The sequence below is a fragment of the Ascaphus truei genome (assembly GCF_040206685.1).
Source record: "Ascaphus truei isolate aAscTru1 chromosome 20 unlocalized genomic scaffold, aAscTru1.hap1 SUPER_20_unloc_1, whole genome shotgun sequence".
NCBI lineage: Eukaryota > Metazoa > Chordata > Amphibia > Anura > Ascaphidae > Ascaphus > Ascaphus truei.
The window spans coordinates 1,227,348-1,244,545 of NW_027453857.1; the positions used below are offsets into that span (position 1 = coordinate 1,227,348).

A 17,198-nucleotide genomic window follows, 5' to 3' on the forward strand; every position below is an offset into this window, starting at 1 on the left:
TCTAATGATATATATAGGAGTTGGTATCTTCTATCTATCAGGTATACAATTTGAACAGCAGAAAAAACAAACTGATGGATAAGGTGTCATGAAGAGATCTCCTGCAATCTATAATAATAAAGTGACTAATAACAGTGACCCAACTAATATCTAATTTATATAAATGAATAAATAAATATAAATAACTAATATCTGGTTGATACGTGAAAATCAGTTGTGAGTGTATACTACCTATTTTATCAATTGACAAATGTCAAATTACATGTGTAACTGTGCACTGCAGTGAATAGTGTATTAAATTAATAGCGAAGTGCATGTATATACTACTAGACAATATGTGAAATATGTGAATATATACATAAGTAAATAATCATATAACTATATTAATAACATGGTGCATCTATATATATATAATAATTATAATGTATAATTAATAATGTGTAAATGTACATATGTGTGAAAAACTATATTTATTGGTATTATTCATTTATCTAACAAAAAGGATTTAAGATCAAATTCGACATTCAGGCCCTGTGGAACCAATGTGCAGAGTTCATAAATCCAAAAGGATTCTCGTCTCCCTAATTGCATTGTGATATTACCTCCACGCCAATTTGGGGTGATTGCTTCAATTGCCGTACACTTTAAACCAACTGGACTTCCGCCATGCGCCTGGAGAAAATGATTGGAAACGCTATGTGTAACCAGACCTTTTTTGATATTGTAGATGTGTTCATACAAACGGCGTTTGATAGGCCTGGTTGTCATACCCACATACTGAAGACCGCAAGGACACTCAAGGAGATAAATGACGTTAATACTATTACAATTAATAAAATGTTTGATATTGTATATTTTTGTAGTGTTTGTAGATTTAAAGGAAACATTTTTTGAACTATATTTACAAGCTGTGCATGTATTGCTGAATGTTCGTATAGGTATTATTTTTATTTTTCTGTTTATATTGGAGAAGGGTACACCTATCAATTTGCTCAACTTCGCAAATGACTCGATCTAAATCTGTAGAAGAATATTTTCTATCGATGAATTTGTTCTTCAGGTCGCAATCTTACAAATGAAATGTCTCTGGGGTTGAATTATTACGTTTTAATATCGTAAACTGCCCTTTGGGTATGTTGTTGATCCATGTTGGGTTGTGATGACTGTTGGCATGCAAATAATTATTTGCCTGAACTTTCTTAAAAAATGTTTTTGTGTGTAATGTATCATCCATAACATAAATAACCAAATCTAAAAACTCAATCGACGTGTTACTTGATGTAAAAGTAAATTTTAAATTAAATGGATTATCATTCATATAATGCTGAAAAAGATCTAATTGATGTGTAGAACCTGACCAAATGAAAATAATGTCATTGATGTAGCGCCGCCAGAGTACCAGGCTTGCTCCAAAGGGACAGTCGGACCAGATGTATTGATTTTCCCAGCTGCCCATAAATAAGTTGGCGTAACTGGGAGCAAACCTGGTACCCATAGCGGTGCCACATACCTGTAAATAATAGGAATTATTAAAATTTTAAAAATTATGTGTTAATATAAACTGAATACTAGAAATTAGAAATGATTTAAATGAATCTGGAACTGAAGAGTCGGCATCCAAAAAACGGCCAACAGCATCACAACCCTGACCATGGTCAATGACTGTGTATAGAGAAGTGACATCTGCTGTTACCAGATGATAGTGCGACTGCCAATGAGTGTCATTGAGGGTCTTCAGTATGTGGGTAGTATCCCTAAGATATGATGGAAGTTGATGTACGCATGATTGTAAGTGATGGTCAATATATTGAGACAGGTGAGAAGTGAGTGATTATATTCCGGATATAATAGGGCAGTGATGGCGAACGCGTGGCACGCGTGCCGCTGCCGGCACACCGAGCCGTCTCTGTGGGCACGCCCCCCGTTCTCAAACATCTGACGCACCTGCGTGGGATATCACCTGACACACGGACATCACAGGAGCGACTGGAGTGAACGGAGCGACCGGAGCGACCGGGGACTGACCCCACACCGATTCCAGCAAATCAGGTACGTTTTATAACCAATTGCCGACCGGGCCATAGCCAAAAGATGGCTACAGCATGGTCGGCTTATTCTGGGAGGGCGTCCATGGACGTCCTCCCAGAGAATCTTGCTCCCGCGCGCCCTACAGTGCGAGGGGAGAGGGGAAGAGAGATGCAATGCTCTGCCCATACTATGCAGTGCTGTGCAATACTCTGCCCATGCTCTGCAGTATTCTGCCCATACTCTTCAGTATTCTGCCATAAACTGAATAAAGCCTTTTTTTAACTAACTTACTACTCTTAGAGCGGCGCTGCTCTATCTAAAAAAAAGGGCTCATTATTAGTGTCATTGTGAAACATTTTCCCCCCTCATTGGTGTATATGTGCCTCATTATAGGTGTCATTGGGAAACATCATTGGGGGGAATTGTGGCCCTATCTTTGGTGTCATTGGGAGGAATGTGTGCCCCTTCATTGGTGTGAGTGGGGGGGGGGGGGATTCTAACCTATTGTTAGTATCAGTGGATAAATCAGTGCCCATGGGCCTAATAAAAGCAAGCCGAGGGCCACAGTTTGGAGTCCAATTCATCTTAAGGTGGCGCTATATATAACATATGGTAGTTATTTGAACCCGTGTCCTGGCCTATGGACAACAATTTTTTTTTCATTCCAGCCCTTTGTATCTACAGCGGCTTTCAGACCCAGCAGAGCGGCGTCAGCGGTTTCACAGGACATTGGCCGATGTGTATCTGTCTACAAAACTGTGAGTTGCTCTTCTACAATTCTGTGTTTATTATGTACCTTTTTTGTGAAATGTTGAAATAATATTTTTGGTATAGGTAGGTAGGGATAGATTTGTATTGGGTGCTTCATCCGTCTTTATTTTAAAAAATTTGTGTTTTTTGTAGACTTGAACACCCAAAAATGAGTACATCAAAGAAGGCAAAATTAAAAACAGATAGCGGAAGATCATTCCAAGAGGCCTGGACACAGTTATTTGGAGTGATTGAACGCAATGGGAAAGCGTTATGTGTTCTGTGTAGTGAAAGTGTTGTATCTCGCACATCAAGTGTCAGACGTCATTTTGATACCAACCATAAAAGTGTTGCGGAACTTGGTAAATCTGAAAGAAAAGAGGTTCTTGATGGGAAATTAAGGAAATATCACTGCCAGTATCGTAGTTTTTGCAACTATCTTTCTAAAACAAATTATCTGACAACTGCCAGCTTTGAAATTTCACTGTGCATAGCAAAACATGGGAAGCCCCTCTCTGATGGCGATTTTATCAAAACGGCCATGTTGGCTGTGAGTAATTCCCTTTTTCATGATTTCCCAAACAAGGACAAAATTAAGCAACGAATCTCTGAAATGCCACTTAGCAGAAATACTGTTAAAGATAGAGTCCTGCGTATGGCAAGTGATGTTAGTCAGCAGCTCACCACTGACTTACAAAAGGCAGCCTGTTACTCCATGTGCTTGGATGAAAGCACAGATATAAATAATCATGCAAGGCTAGCAGTAATTTTGCGTTATGGTGTTGGTGACACCATGAGAGAAGAGCTCATGAAACTGGTGTCTTTGCCTGGAAGAACACAAGGGATAGATATCTACAATGCTGTGATGGGGGCTTTTTTGTCACAAGACATAAGGCCAGAAAAAGTGGTTTCAGTTACTAGTGATGGGGCACCTTCCATGGTGGGGGTAACATCTGGTTTCATACAGTTTTTTGTTAAAGAAGCAAAGCATCCAGTCATTCAATTTCATTGTATTATACATCAAGAAGCTCTTTGTGCCAAGGAAAGCAGCAAAAAATTAGACGATATTCTCAAGGATGTCACAAAAATGGTGAATTACATCATGGCTCGTGCTCTTAATTGTCGACAGTTTCAAGCACTTCTTGATGAGGTACAGGCACAGTATAATACTTTACTTATGTACAATAATGTACGGTGGCTAAGCAGAGGAAGGGTCTTGGAGAGATTTGTAGCCTGCTTGGATGAAATTAGGCTGTTTATGAATGAAAAGGGGCAGGAATATCCACAGCTCACTGATATGACCTGGCTCACCAACCTCATGTTTTTTACTGATTTTACAATACACTTCAACGTACTGAACAAAAAACTGCAAGGTTTAGGGAAAACAGCAGAAAGGATGTTTTCTGATATCAGAACATTTGAGAGAAAACTGCAGGTTTTTGAAAGAGACCTTGAAAGTGGGCAGCTGAAATATTTTCCAAATCTAAAAATGTATTTGGAAAATTCTACAATATTTACAGACAATCCAAATCATCATGAAATCTACAAGGAATTTTCTAGCATTATAGCAGTTGCAAAGGAGAATTTTAGTAACAGATTTTTACAGTTCCGTAAGATGGAGACAACCCTGTGTTTTCTTACGTCTCCAGATAAAGCCAAATGTGAAGAACTTGATCTTTCCTGCTTACACTGGTTAGATTTAGAAAATCTTGAAATGGAGCTACTGGAATTTCAAGAAAGCTCTATCTGGGAAAATAAATTCTATGACCTGCGTGCAACACTTGAGAAGATGGAGTGTGAAGGGATAACAGAGGACAGCACAGTTGCTAGTTCGGAAAATGAAATCCTTAAACGGTGGAATTCTCTGCCAAATAATTTTAAGTCAATGAAAACACTTGGGATTGCTTTTCTTTCTTTGTTTGGGTCATCCTATGCTTGTGAGCAGCTGTTTTCAGCATTAAATTATATCAAATGTGATGCCAGAAATAGACTAACAGATGAACTCAGTGCTGTATGTGTTGCTCTTAAACTAACAGAGTATGAGCCAAGGTTTGACAAGTTATCAGCATGCATACAACAGCAAAAATCACATTAATTGTGTCCACAAAAGGCGTCTTTAAAAAAATACATGCACGTGTACAGTTGTTGTTTGTTTTTTTTATTTTTTTCAATAAAAAAAATGTTTAATGGAAAGCTCTGTTATTGTGTTTTTCTTTTTAAACAAAAGCTGTTAATTAGTTTGAAAAACTGTAAGAATTGTTTTTTCTAAACTAAAACCTCGTTATTCAGGTTTAATTGCAGTGTTGGCACTTTGAAAAAAATAAGTCGTTTTGGTTTGCAGTTTGGGCACTTGGGCTCAAAAAGGTTTGCCATCACTGTCCTAGAGGGAGAAGGGATGGATCACGGGGGGAAAGAGGCAACGTTAGTAACTAAAAATGCTTCTCTCAGGAAAGGTGCAACATCTAGTCCCATATTTACACCCCTGGGGGAGGGTTCTCAATGTATGAGTCCAGAACGGTTCTCTCTTTACCAGTTCTAAGTTCTGTCCCCCCCCCCCCCTCGCCAATGTGGTTTCACAGACTCAATGGCCCTACAGGTCAGGCCCGGGGTTTCTCCCTGGGGCTTTTCTAGGAAGGGGTTTGAGACGCTGTGTGTAACTAGTTTCCTTTTTATCCTGCTGAGATGCTCAATAATTCTCGTCCTGACCGGCCCTTCGGTTTTGCCAATATATTGCCATTTACACGGGCACGCGAGCATGTCGGCGGTGGGGTCTGTTCTACGGGTGATACCCGATTCTACGAGGAATTCCCCCCCGAGATGTTAAACTGAATTCTGTTTTATTTATTGATTTGAACTGACGTTCTCTGCAGCTGCTGCAGCCAAAGAAACCATTACTGCGCTGAAGCAGTTTGTCGTTTGTAAAGTGCCTCTTTATTAATGCACCGGGTGCCAGGTTATTTTTAAGATTACACGCTTTCCTGAGAATCACATTCGGTTTTTCCGGTATGTTTCCACCCAAAATGGGACATTCTTGAGAATACCCCAATGATTACTGATGATGTTTTTGATTTCCTTTGCTTCCCCAACTGTAATGTGTGAGGAAAGCAAAGTCCAATGGATCATTCCTTCTAGAATCTTCTCTGTTGAGCGAATCTACCCTGGACATTGCCTCATCTAATCGTTACAGTTTCTCTCTCCAAACCTCCCTTTCAGTCTGTTGGCCGGCATATAATAGGTCTCCCTATCCCTGCAATTTCCTTTAATTCGCGGAAACTGCCCCGGTGGCACATTGTCCATCCATCTGGGCAGGTGGCAGCTTGATCTGAATATAAAATTGCTCTTATCTGTATCCTTGAAATACGTTCTAGTTTCTATGTTACCTTCCTCTATGAAGATGACTAAATCAAGGAAATTCACTTGGCCGCCACTGATATTGCTAGTGAATCTTCAATTACTAATCATTAGTATTCAAAGACTCCAAGAAGGACTCTAACTCTCCCTGTTCCCCCTTCCAAATTAAACACGCGTCGTCGATGAAACGACGCCAGAGGCCCAGGCCCGACCCGACTCTTCACCCTGCCAGATCTTCTCGTCCTCCAAGACGGCCATAAACCAGTATTTTACCATTAACCTAAAGTTCATAAAAGTGTAGTCAATCCCCCAGGCAGGCCCATTGTCTCGGGGATTGACTCACTAATGGCCAACCTGTCACTGTATATAGACGGGTTCCTTCAGAAATACGTGGTGCAGCAAAGGGCGTCTCTGAGGGACACAACACGTATGATTAACAGTCTAAACAAAGTAAAGTGGGAGCAACATTATCTAATGGCCACGTGCGATGTAATGTCGCTTTATACATCAATAGCGCAGATACAAGTCAATGTGAGGGGCGTGTGTCCTGTCTGTGTCACCCTGCAGTGGGAGGGACAGATGAGAGGTGCTGTGTGTCCTGTGTCACCCTGCAGTGGGAGGGACAGATGTGAGGGGCTGTGTGTCCTGTGTACCCCTGCAATGGGAGGGACAGATGTGAGGGGCTGTGTGTCCTGTGTCCCCCTGCAGTGGGAGGGACAGATGTGAGGGGCTGTGTGTCCTGTGTCCCCCTGCAGTGGGAGGGACAGATGTGAGGGGCTGTGTGTCCTGTGTCCCCCTGCAGTGGGAGGGACAGATGTGAGGGGCTGTGGGTCCTGTCTGTGTCCCCCTGCAGTGGGATGGACAGATGTGAGGGGCTGTGGGTCCTGTCTGTGTCCCCCTGCAGTGGGAGGGACAGGTGTGAGGGGCTGTGTGTCCTGTCTGTGTCCCCCTGCAGTGGGAGGGACAGATGTGAGGGGCTGTGGGTCCTGTCTGTGTCTCCCTGCAGTGGGAGGGACAGATGTGAGGGGCTGTGGGTCCTGTCTGTGTGTGCAATCCCCCCACACGTCTGCCTGTGATGTCTCTCCCACTTACTCACCCTCTGTCTCTTTCTCTCTCCACAACTGCACTGATTGAGATTGGACGTCTCTTGTCATGTGGTCTCTCTCGCCTGCAGGGGCTTCTGGGAGTTGTAGTCCTGCTTCTCTTCTGTTACAATTTTAGTTACAGACGTGAACTACAAGTCCCAGAATCCCGTGTAAAACTGTGACATCATAATGATTCAACCAATCAATGCACAGATATGTGGTAACCACAACCCTCCCCCTCCCCCACAAGGCTGCAAAGGCCCGCCCCATAGTCAGGCAATGAGAGCCAATAAGAGCCAAGGCCTGCCCGCAGTCAGCCAATGGGAGAGCTTGAGAGCCAATGAGAGCACACACAAACCCACAAACACAATATATACTATATCTATGGGTTCCCCTGCTGGGCCGGGATCAGTACTCCTAGCTCCTGATTCTGACCCAGCCATTATCCCATACATAGAACGCAGCATGAAGAGGCTCAGTGAAGGTGGCAGTGACAGTGTGTAAGTGTCTGATCGGGTCACACAGCTGATAAAAGGACAGCCGCCCAGCCTCATAGTCCAGGTATATTCCTAATCTCTGCACGCGAGACTCGGGATATATCTGTGTACGTATTGTGTCATGTATCACTGAATAATAATTACCCCGCATGCACAAACCCCAGGACTCCTTATTACATCCTATGAGGGACTGCTCTCCTTCCCTTACTATACTGGGATAGGAAATCCCTGTCCCCTGAGTCACTGATCTCCACCTCCCAGTAATGTTGTCCTGAGGAAAAACTCCTGCTGCTTAAAACCTGATAACGCTCAAATCTCTCTTGTGTATCCGGGCGTAACTGGTCTGTTACTGACCAGGATGCAGTTTTCAGGTCACCTGATACAGATACATTATTAGCAGCTGTATTTACATCCAGTAATATGCCTGAATCCCCCTGCACACAGAACCCGCTCTTTGCTTTTAGATCAGTCACAATATCAGCTAATCTCTGTAAGGTCAATGGGATCAGAACCTCATACAAATCCCCTACAGCAGGGACCTTATTACCCTCTCTCTCTCTGTCCTCATTACCTCCCTCCTCAGCATCACAGAAGTCAGCATTGTCTGATTCCCGTCCCTGTAAGACAATTAATGGATCAGTGATGTTGCTCAGATCCTCAATGTGAAGCATCTTCCTGGACAGCTCGTCCTTCTTTATTTCCAGCTGCTGGATTAGATCAGAGACTCGGAGAGAAACCTGCTCTTCCCACCTTGTGATCTCACTCAGGACTTGCTTCTCTAGGACTTCCAGCTGTTCCCTGATGTCCCTAATCAGGGCAGTGACTCGGGCTGTCACCCCAGCTGCTTTTTCTTGCGCTTCTCTCCTGTGTTCCTGCAGACTCTGGGCTCTTTTCTCAGTCTCCTCTCTCACTGAGGTCAGTTTCACACCTCAGCATGATCCAGCAGTACATGGGGACCCAGTAACACATAAGACGAGCATTCAGAGGAACGTACGTAATAAATTCTATACCAGACTATATACCCGTGAGTGTATAATACCCCCGTCTGTCTCTACATGAGACAACGGAGCAGAGAATTTAGGTATTGTTACCAAAGCAGGGACAGGACCTAAGAGCCCATTACAGCGCCCCCTCCTGTGGTCAAAGTATGTGTCAGGTGTAAAAGAAAGAAGGGCCCACAGAACCAGTGATTACGCCCTGGGTGAGTGACTGCCTGCCTGGGTGGGTGAGATGACTGACTGGGTGGGTTTTTTTTTTAAATATTTATTCGGCGGTGTGGGGGTATTTTTAATATTTATTCAGGGGGTGTGGGGGTATTTTTTAAATATTTATTCAGGGGGGGGTATTTTATAAATATTTATTCGGGGGGTGTGGGAGTATTATTTATTCGGGGGGTGTAGGGGTATTATTTAAATATTTATTCGGGGGGTGTAGGGGTATTGTCAGTCGTGCTAAACCTGCATGCGCTGTCATTATAAAGCCAGCACCCCCCTCCCCCCCGCTCACCTCCCTCCGATTGCCCTGAGCTTTGCAAACCGCTGGCGCTGATCCAAATGGACCCGCCCTCCGAGGCCTTGTTATGGGTCAGCCGCAGATCCATATCCTTATAATCTCACCGATCTTCTTGTTTACTGATGCGTGTTACCCAAAAACCTCACTGTAACGCACCCACAATCCCCCCCCCCACAAATCTGGTGAGCCCCCCAAATGGGGTCCATATAGCAAATTAGTGGCGGGCACTTCCGTGGCTCTTTCTCCATGGTTATCGTGGCCAAAATGGCACACGCCTCTAGCCAATTCCAGAATGATTTGGGGGATAGTGTAGCTGTCCATGTCCTTATCTTTGTCCTGTGACCTCTCCGACCTCCCCTCAGCGTCCTTATAACCTGGCAACAGCGAGAATATTTCTACGTAACTGTCACGGGAGAGCGGGTTAATTACACCTTGTTACCGGGATCATTCATTGTGCAAAACACGGAAGAGAAATAAAGTGTCATTTATTCGGCATAAATTCGCTTATACACAATGATACACAAAATACAGACACAAAGACACACTTACTTTGGGGCTGGGGTTGAAAACTAGACTCTCCTAGGTGCAGGGATCACTATGGGAGAGTTTTACCCTGACCGGGACTTAGCCCGGAATCTCCTGGAACCCAAATCGGCAGAAAGTCCCACACGCCCCCGCTACGTTCCCTCCTGAGAACTTGGTCCCTCCTGACCGCGAGTTACTCCCAATCTCCTGGTACCCAAATCGGCGCAAAATCCCAACGCGGCCGCTGCATTCGATTCTGGGAACTTGGGCGCAGAAGGCGGGACTTAGTCTCTGGCGCGCAGGATTTTCAGGCTGAAATAGAAGCCGGTTGCTTTGCTATTACAAACAAAGCACATTTGAAAAGCCGCCCGCGCTCTTTCAGCGCAGACTCAAGGGGAACACACAATCTGATTGGCTCGCGGCTTCTTATAGTATTCTCTGCTTCATTCATAAAATAGAAGCTGAGCGGACAGCCAATCAGCGCGTGGGAACTTTCCCGAGCAGCCAATCGGAGCTGAGCCCGCTAGAAAAGCCAGGTCAGCAGGAAATGTGAAACAGCTAAGGGGCATACGCAAGCTGCCACATACCCCCCCAGCCATCCCAATGCCCCCCGCTGGGGCAGGCTCCACCAGGTCTGGCAGAACAAGTGGCATCCCGGAGGACGGCCATTGATCTCCGGACCTGGTACTCCTCCTTTCCCCGCTGACCAAATGCTGTCCCCACCTCTGGGCTTCCTCTGGCTGCTCTGAACTCCGATGTCCAGCAGACATGCCGGCGCCTATGGGTTTGCACGGGCTGCCTGTGTGGGCATCGGTTCCGAATGTTTAAACATATTAAAACTATATTTGAATACACACTGGGTCTCGGGGATCCCCGTCAGCGATGTGGGACTTTAGGTGAAGGACTTGGGGGTACAGGGAACAGAAAAGGAAACATGTCTCTTTATTTCTGCTGCCTTATTCCCCCACACACTTTCCCTGTGACTCAGTTTGGACTCAGAGTCCCCCCTCCCCCCCAACCTTATATACGGCTGGGGCACCCACAAACCCTATACTGGTTGTGGGTCACCTTGGCTCTAGCTGGGGTACCCCCCTTAACCTAGGGATACAGCTACAGGAATACATATGTCTCCCTGTGACTCATTGTCTGTCTGTCTGTCTGTCTGTCTGCCGCGGGAGGCCAGGTCTCCTAACACATTTATATTTCAGGGATCAGTCACACGGCAAAACCAGGGAAAGGAAACAGACTGATCGGCGCCGCCCCACTGGTGAAATGTAACACAACACCGCCACCCGGTGGTGGATAGGGTCAATAGCACCTGAGCAATAAACAGAAGTAAAATAATAAGAGTTATTAGCAACAAATAAAATAAATACAAATCTTATACCACTACTCGCCCTCTGAGAAGAAGCAGCCGGTGCCTTCCGCAGATGTGTTAGGATCGGCCGTCGGTCTGTCGCAGCGCTATACATTACGTGTAGCCATGTGCTTTCAGGAATCTGCTTCTGGGTTTAACAAGCCATGTATCTGACTTCACACGTACTTAAGGTATTTTATAACATGCGGGGTAGCCTTCAATGTTTAAATAATAACTACGAACGGTCAGCTTTATTAATTAATCAACTCACATATTTATTTATTCCATGTCCGGTCGTATTCAGGGACTGGTTTTGTTCTGTATAATTTTGCAGTTGCCGAATTTAGCGAATCTGCCAACTGCACTTTCAGCAGCAGCTCCCCTCTCAACCAATAGGAAGGGGGCGCCTGATATATTAGTGCAGGTAGTCAGGATCAGAGCCACCCCCTGAGGAAGCTGGCCCGAGCCAACGAAACGCGTCAAGTGTTACGTCCCGATTGTCCAGTGTGCTAGAGGAGGAGAATAATCACTGCCGGACCTGGACAATCGTGACGTCAGGACCTTCGGGAGAAACGAGTGCCTTTTCCAGCGGCCGCTGTAGGAGAGGACACGAGGCGAACCGAGGAGGAGAGACGTCCGCCAGAGCCCGACGGTAAAGGAGGAGAGAAGACCAACCCGCATCACAAAGATACCTTTTCATGCCCTGATTGGCATTTACAGATGTGAGTGAACATCTATCTGGGACTGGTTTTATATGTGCTTATTGTATTAAAGTGTTTTACTTACTGCACTATCAGTCCCTCTTTCTCCTGTCTCTGCTGAAGAGGCGAATATACCTGCACTTACCCCTATACTCATCACCCCACCTACAACCACCTAACTACGGATGGGCTGCTGTTTATTCATTGAATAAGTCTGACAACCACTCCCTCACCTTGCGTTTACAAGGCAAAACAAGGCACTTAAATAAAATGAGGTTTATTTTGGATAAGACCTCGGAAACACACAAGAATACAAAATACAAAAATATACACACTTACAGCGGTCTGGGGGATTAGATCTACGTTTCCTAGGTGCAGGGACCCCACTTCAAATGGGTTTCCCCTGTCCGCGTCTGCTCCAGGATATCAGAGTGCTGAACACACAGCAGCCACTCTGATATGTATCTCCAGCTGGTCACAGTCCAACTCCACACTTCTTCCCAGGGATGGACCTCTGCAAACTCCACACTCCTTCCCAGTGTCTCTCAGATGGTCCTCTAAGAGAATCTCCACACTCCTTCTCAGAGATGGACTAGTGCCATCCCTTATATAGCACCCTTTATGTAGCCCTCTGTGGCTATCCTTTATATGGGACAAGGGCTGCTGGCCAACCAGAGCACGGATTGAGTTGGTGTCACAAAAGCCAGAGGAGTGCGTGCTAAGGCAACCAAGACATCCCACTGGGTAGGAGCCTCAGAGCCTGGGCAGTACAATGCTCTTACTCCCAGATCTGATCAGCAGCCTTTCACCTCTCCCCAGGAGTCCTGACACGAGCTGTTCCAACCCTGGTTTTAATCCCATCATTTCTATGGAACAGTTCAGCTAAATGGGATTACAGAAATTCCCTCCATAGAAATGATAGGAAGAGGCACATAACATCATGTACATTCGCAGGGCTGACATGTTAATTTCATCACCACACAATACCAGGTATCTAAGCTGGCGGGGGGAGGGGAATTGCTAACACAGAAATAAATACAGACATAAGGTATTTATGTAAAAGACAGGGCTTAGAATTACACACAGCCAGCCCACACTCCCTGTACTTTGTTTTAGGGGTAGCTAGCTGGAATTTCTCTTTAATGGGTCAGCCAGCTACCTCTACCATCACACTCACCCACCCCCTGCAGTATTAGGGACGCTCTCACCCATCCCCTGCAGTATTAGGGATGCTCTAACTGGCCCCCTGAAGTATTAGGGACACTCACCCATGCCCTGCAGTATTAAGGATGCTCTCACCCACCCCCTGCAGTATTTGGGACACTCACTCCTGCCCTGCAGTATTAGGGACGCTCTCACCCATCCCCTGTAGTATTAGGGACGGTCTCACCTACCCCCTGCAGTATTAGGGAGGCTCTCACCCATGCCCTGCAGTATTAGGGATGCTCTAACTGGCCCCCTGCAGTATTAGGGACGGTCTCACCCACCCCCTGCAGTATTAGGGACGGTCTCACCCACCCCCTGCAGTATTATATAGTATAATATATATCTGGACCCACAATGCAACCTGTGTAGCAATTATTAACCCTTTGCACTACAATATAAGGTTACCATGCATCCAAAAACACCTTCTAGGTTTGCAGCCTTGTCTGTGTTAGGTATATACAGATATACTGCTACAATGTTAATGCATAATCTCTACAGCCTAATAACCCTCCGTGGGGCAGCTGGGTTTGCAGTGGGTACGCAGTATAGCAAGCGGTTCCTCACGTTACCATGGTGTGGTTACATGCGTGTAACAGGATATCTGTACATACCTAACACAGACACGCGTGCAAACCTGGCAGGTGTTTATCAGGCAATAGTTCTGTGAATATAGCAATGCGTGCGATCAGTGGGGTTCTGTGGGCCCTTCTTTGGGTTCTGGGTACTATAATATTCACCCCTTTTGCACCTGCGCATCTAATTTACACAGCGCGTAATCACTGCGCAGCGCGGTCTGATTCATCCATTGTTTGAATAAGAAAAACAGATAAGTAAACGTTTCGCGCTAAAAAATATTTCTCCGCGGTAGGTGCGCTATGGGTTCGGGGGGGGGGGGGGTCCTGCTCCTTTCATTTGTCCTGGGCCCCATAATTTCTGTTGGCGGTCCTGGTTTGCCCAAAGACACACAGGCATCAATACTTATTAACCCCGTGTGAGACACACGGGGGCAGCTTCATTGTAACGTCACGTAAGCAACTTATTACTTACAATTAGCGCCATTATCTGCGGGCGCGGCACCAGCAGCCATCAGTTTAGGTGGCATATAGGGGGGTACAGATGTACAGTATTACCCAGTGGGGGCAAAGGGAATATAATGCCAATAACCCCTATACCCCAATCCCTGTGATATGCACATCGCCCGCTCATACTATTCCCAGGGACCTGTACCCCGAGATTCAGAACGTTATACCGGGCGCCATATCTGAGAGCCCCCTGCTGTGTTTCCGCAGTGTGCTTAGTGTGTTACTGTATATATATATATATATATATATATGTGCCTATTCAGCCCCACTTATTCTACTTATTACTTATAATAAAGTGTTTTAATAATCCAATATTCCTAGTCAATAAATGAGGGGCCATTAATATGCTTACTTGTTTGGTCTACAACAGGTTCTGTCCCTGAACCAGTCCTGTTACACCTGACACACACTTTGACCACAGAAGGGGGCGCTGTAATGGGCTCTTAGGTCCTGTCCCTGCTTTGGTAACAATACCTAAATTCTCTGCTCCGATGACTCATGTAGAGACAGACGGAGGTATTATATGCTCACGGGTATATAGTCTGGTATAGAATTTATTACGTACGTTCCTCTGAATGCTCGTCTTATGTGTTACTGGGTCTCCATGTACTGCAGGAACATGCTGAGGTGTATAACACACAGCTGACTTAAAAGGTTACATAACCCCTGAAGTGCAACACCTGTCACATGTCACCAAACGCCTCATGTGAGCACAGATAGGTAACATGCTGCATATTCTTTTATCTACTCTTATTCCTCATATTGTATACTGCAGCCAGGAACTTATAGGGTTAATAGTCTGGGTAACAAACTCCCGCCCCTGTGTGCTGAGAAGGGGAACGCCCCACTGGTTATATGAGAGAAAGGAGAATGTAAGTTTCGTTTCCTGTTGCTGCTTCCAAGCATGGCGTCTGCTGGTCTGAGAGAGGAGCTAACCTGCCCCATCTGCCTGAGCACTTATACCCAGCCTGTAATGCTGAGATGTGGGCATAACTTCTGCCAGGGCTGTATTGGGAGTGTGTGGGATTCCCAGGGGGGATCTGGACTTTATACCTGTCCTGAATGCAGAGCAGAGTTTCAGGAGCGTCCTGCACTGCAGAGGAACCTGAAGCTGTGTAACATAGCGGAGCGTTTCCTTTCTACTCAGCCGGAGCAGGAGGAGGCTGTGATCTTCTGCACTTACTGTGTTACCTCCTCTGTACCCGCTGCTAAAACATGTCTGCATTGTGACGCCTCCCTGTGTTATATTCACCTAGAGAGACACAGCAAGTCAGAGGAACACGTCTTATCTGAGCCAACTACCTCCTTAAAGACCAGGAAATGTCCCGTCCACAAGGAGATCCTGAAGTGTTACTGCACTGAGGATGCTGCCTGTATCTGTGTGTCCTGCTGCCTGGTCGGAGAGCACAGGGGACACCCGGTGGAGTCGCTGAATGAGGCCTCCGAGAAGAAGAAGGAGAAACTGAGACATGTTCTGGAGAAACTGACCTCAGTGAGAGAGGAGACTGAGAAAAGAGCCCAGAGTCTGCAGGAACGCAGGAGAGAAGCGCAAGAAAAAGCAGCCGGGGAGACAGCCCGAGTCACTGCCCTGATTAGGGACATCAGGGAACAGCTGGAAGTCCTAGAGAAGCGAGTCCTTAGTGAGATCACCAGGTGGGAAGAGCAGGTTTCTCTCCGAGACTCTGATCTAATCCAGCAGCTGGAAATAAAGAAGGACGAGCTGTCCAGGAAGATGCTTCACATTGAGGAGCTGTGCAACATCACTGATCCATTAACTGTCTTACAGGGACGGGAATCAGACAATGCTGACTTCTGTGATGCTGAGGAGGGAGGTAATGAGGACAGAGAGAGAGGGGGTAATAAGGTCCCTGCTGTAGGGGATTTGTATGAGGTTCTGGTCCCACTGACCTTACAGAGATTATCTGATATTGTGACTGATCTAAAAGCAAAGAGCGGGTTCTGTGTGCAGGGGGATTCAGGCATATTACTGGATGTAAATACAGCTTGTAATGATGTATCTGTATCAGGTGACCTGAAAACTGCATCCTGGTCAGAAACAGACCAGTTACGCCCGGATACACCAGAGAGATTTGTGTTATATAATCAGGTTTTAAGCAGCAGGAGTTTTTCCTCAGGACAACATTACTGGGAGGTGGAGATCAGTGACTCAGGGAGCAGGAGGGTAGGGATTTCCTATCCCAGTATAGTAAGGAAAGGAGATCAGTCCCTCATAGGATATAATAAGAAGTCCTGGTGTTTGTATATGTTGGGTAATAATAATTCAGTAATACATGACTCAACACGTACACAGATATATCCCGAGTCTCCCGTGCAGAGATTAGGAATATACCTGGACTATGAGGCTGGGCGGCTGTCCTTTTATCAGCTGTGTGACCCGATCAGACACTTACACACCGTCACTGCCACCTTCACTGAGCCTCTTCATGCTGCGTTCTGTGTATGGGGTAATGGCTGGGTCAGAATCAGGAGCTAGGAGTACTGATCCCGGCCCAGCAGGGGAACCCATAGATATAGTGTATATTGTGTTTGTGGGTTTGTGTGTGCTCTCATTGGCTCTCAAGCTCTCCCATTGGCTGACTGCAGGGCGGGCCTTGGCTCTTATTGGCTCTCATTGCCTGGATACGGGGCGGGGCCTTGCTGCAGCCTTTTGGGGGAGGGTTGTGGTTACAACAGATCTGCGCATTGATTGGTTGAATCATTATGATGTCACAGTTTTACACGGGATTCTGGGACTTGTAGTTCACGTCTGTAACTAAAATTGTAACAGAAGAGAAGCAGGACTACAACTCCCAGAAGCCCCTGCAGGGAAGAGAGACCACATGACAAGAGACGGACAATCTCAATCAGTGCAGTTGTGGAAAGAGACAGAGGGTGAGTAAGTGGGAGAGACATCACAGGCAGACGTGTGGGGTGATTGCACACACAGACAGGACCCACAGCCCCTCACATCTGTCCCTCCCACTGCAGAGGGACACAGACAGGACACACAGCCCCTCACATCTGTCCCTCCCACTGCAGGGGGACACATACAGGACACACAGCCGCTCACATCTGTCCCTCCCACTGCAGGGGGACACAGACAG

General features: G+C 46.0%; 2 protein-coding genes across 2 annotated transcripts; both read left to right on the top strand.

Moving 5' to 3' along the window:
- Positions 1-3,319: 3,319 nt before the first annotated feature.
- LOC142474691 (general transcription factor II-I repeat domain-containing protein 2A-like) lies at positions 3,320-4,873 on the top strand. The gene has a single exon (XM_075580885.1). The coding sequence runs from the start codon at positions 3,320-3,322 to the stop codon at positions 4,871-4,873; it is 1,554 nt and encodes a 517-aa protein (XP_075437000.1).
- A 10,074-nt stretch (positions 4,874-14,947) lies between these two features.
- LOC142474705 (E3 ubiquitin/ISG15 ligase TRIM25-like) lies at positions 14,948-16,950 on the top strand. Its single transcript, XM_075580889.1, is given in 2 exon segments — positions 14,948-16,490; positions 16,493-16,950. Coding segments are annotated over 2 exon segments (1,530 nt in total). The 5' UTR covers positions 14,948-14,998; the 3' UTR covers positions 16,531-16,950.
- Positions 16,951-17,198: the final 248 nt, after the last annotated feature.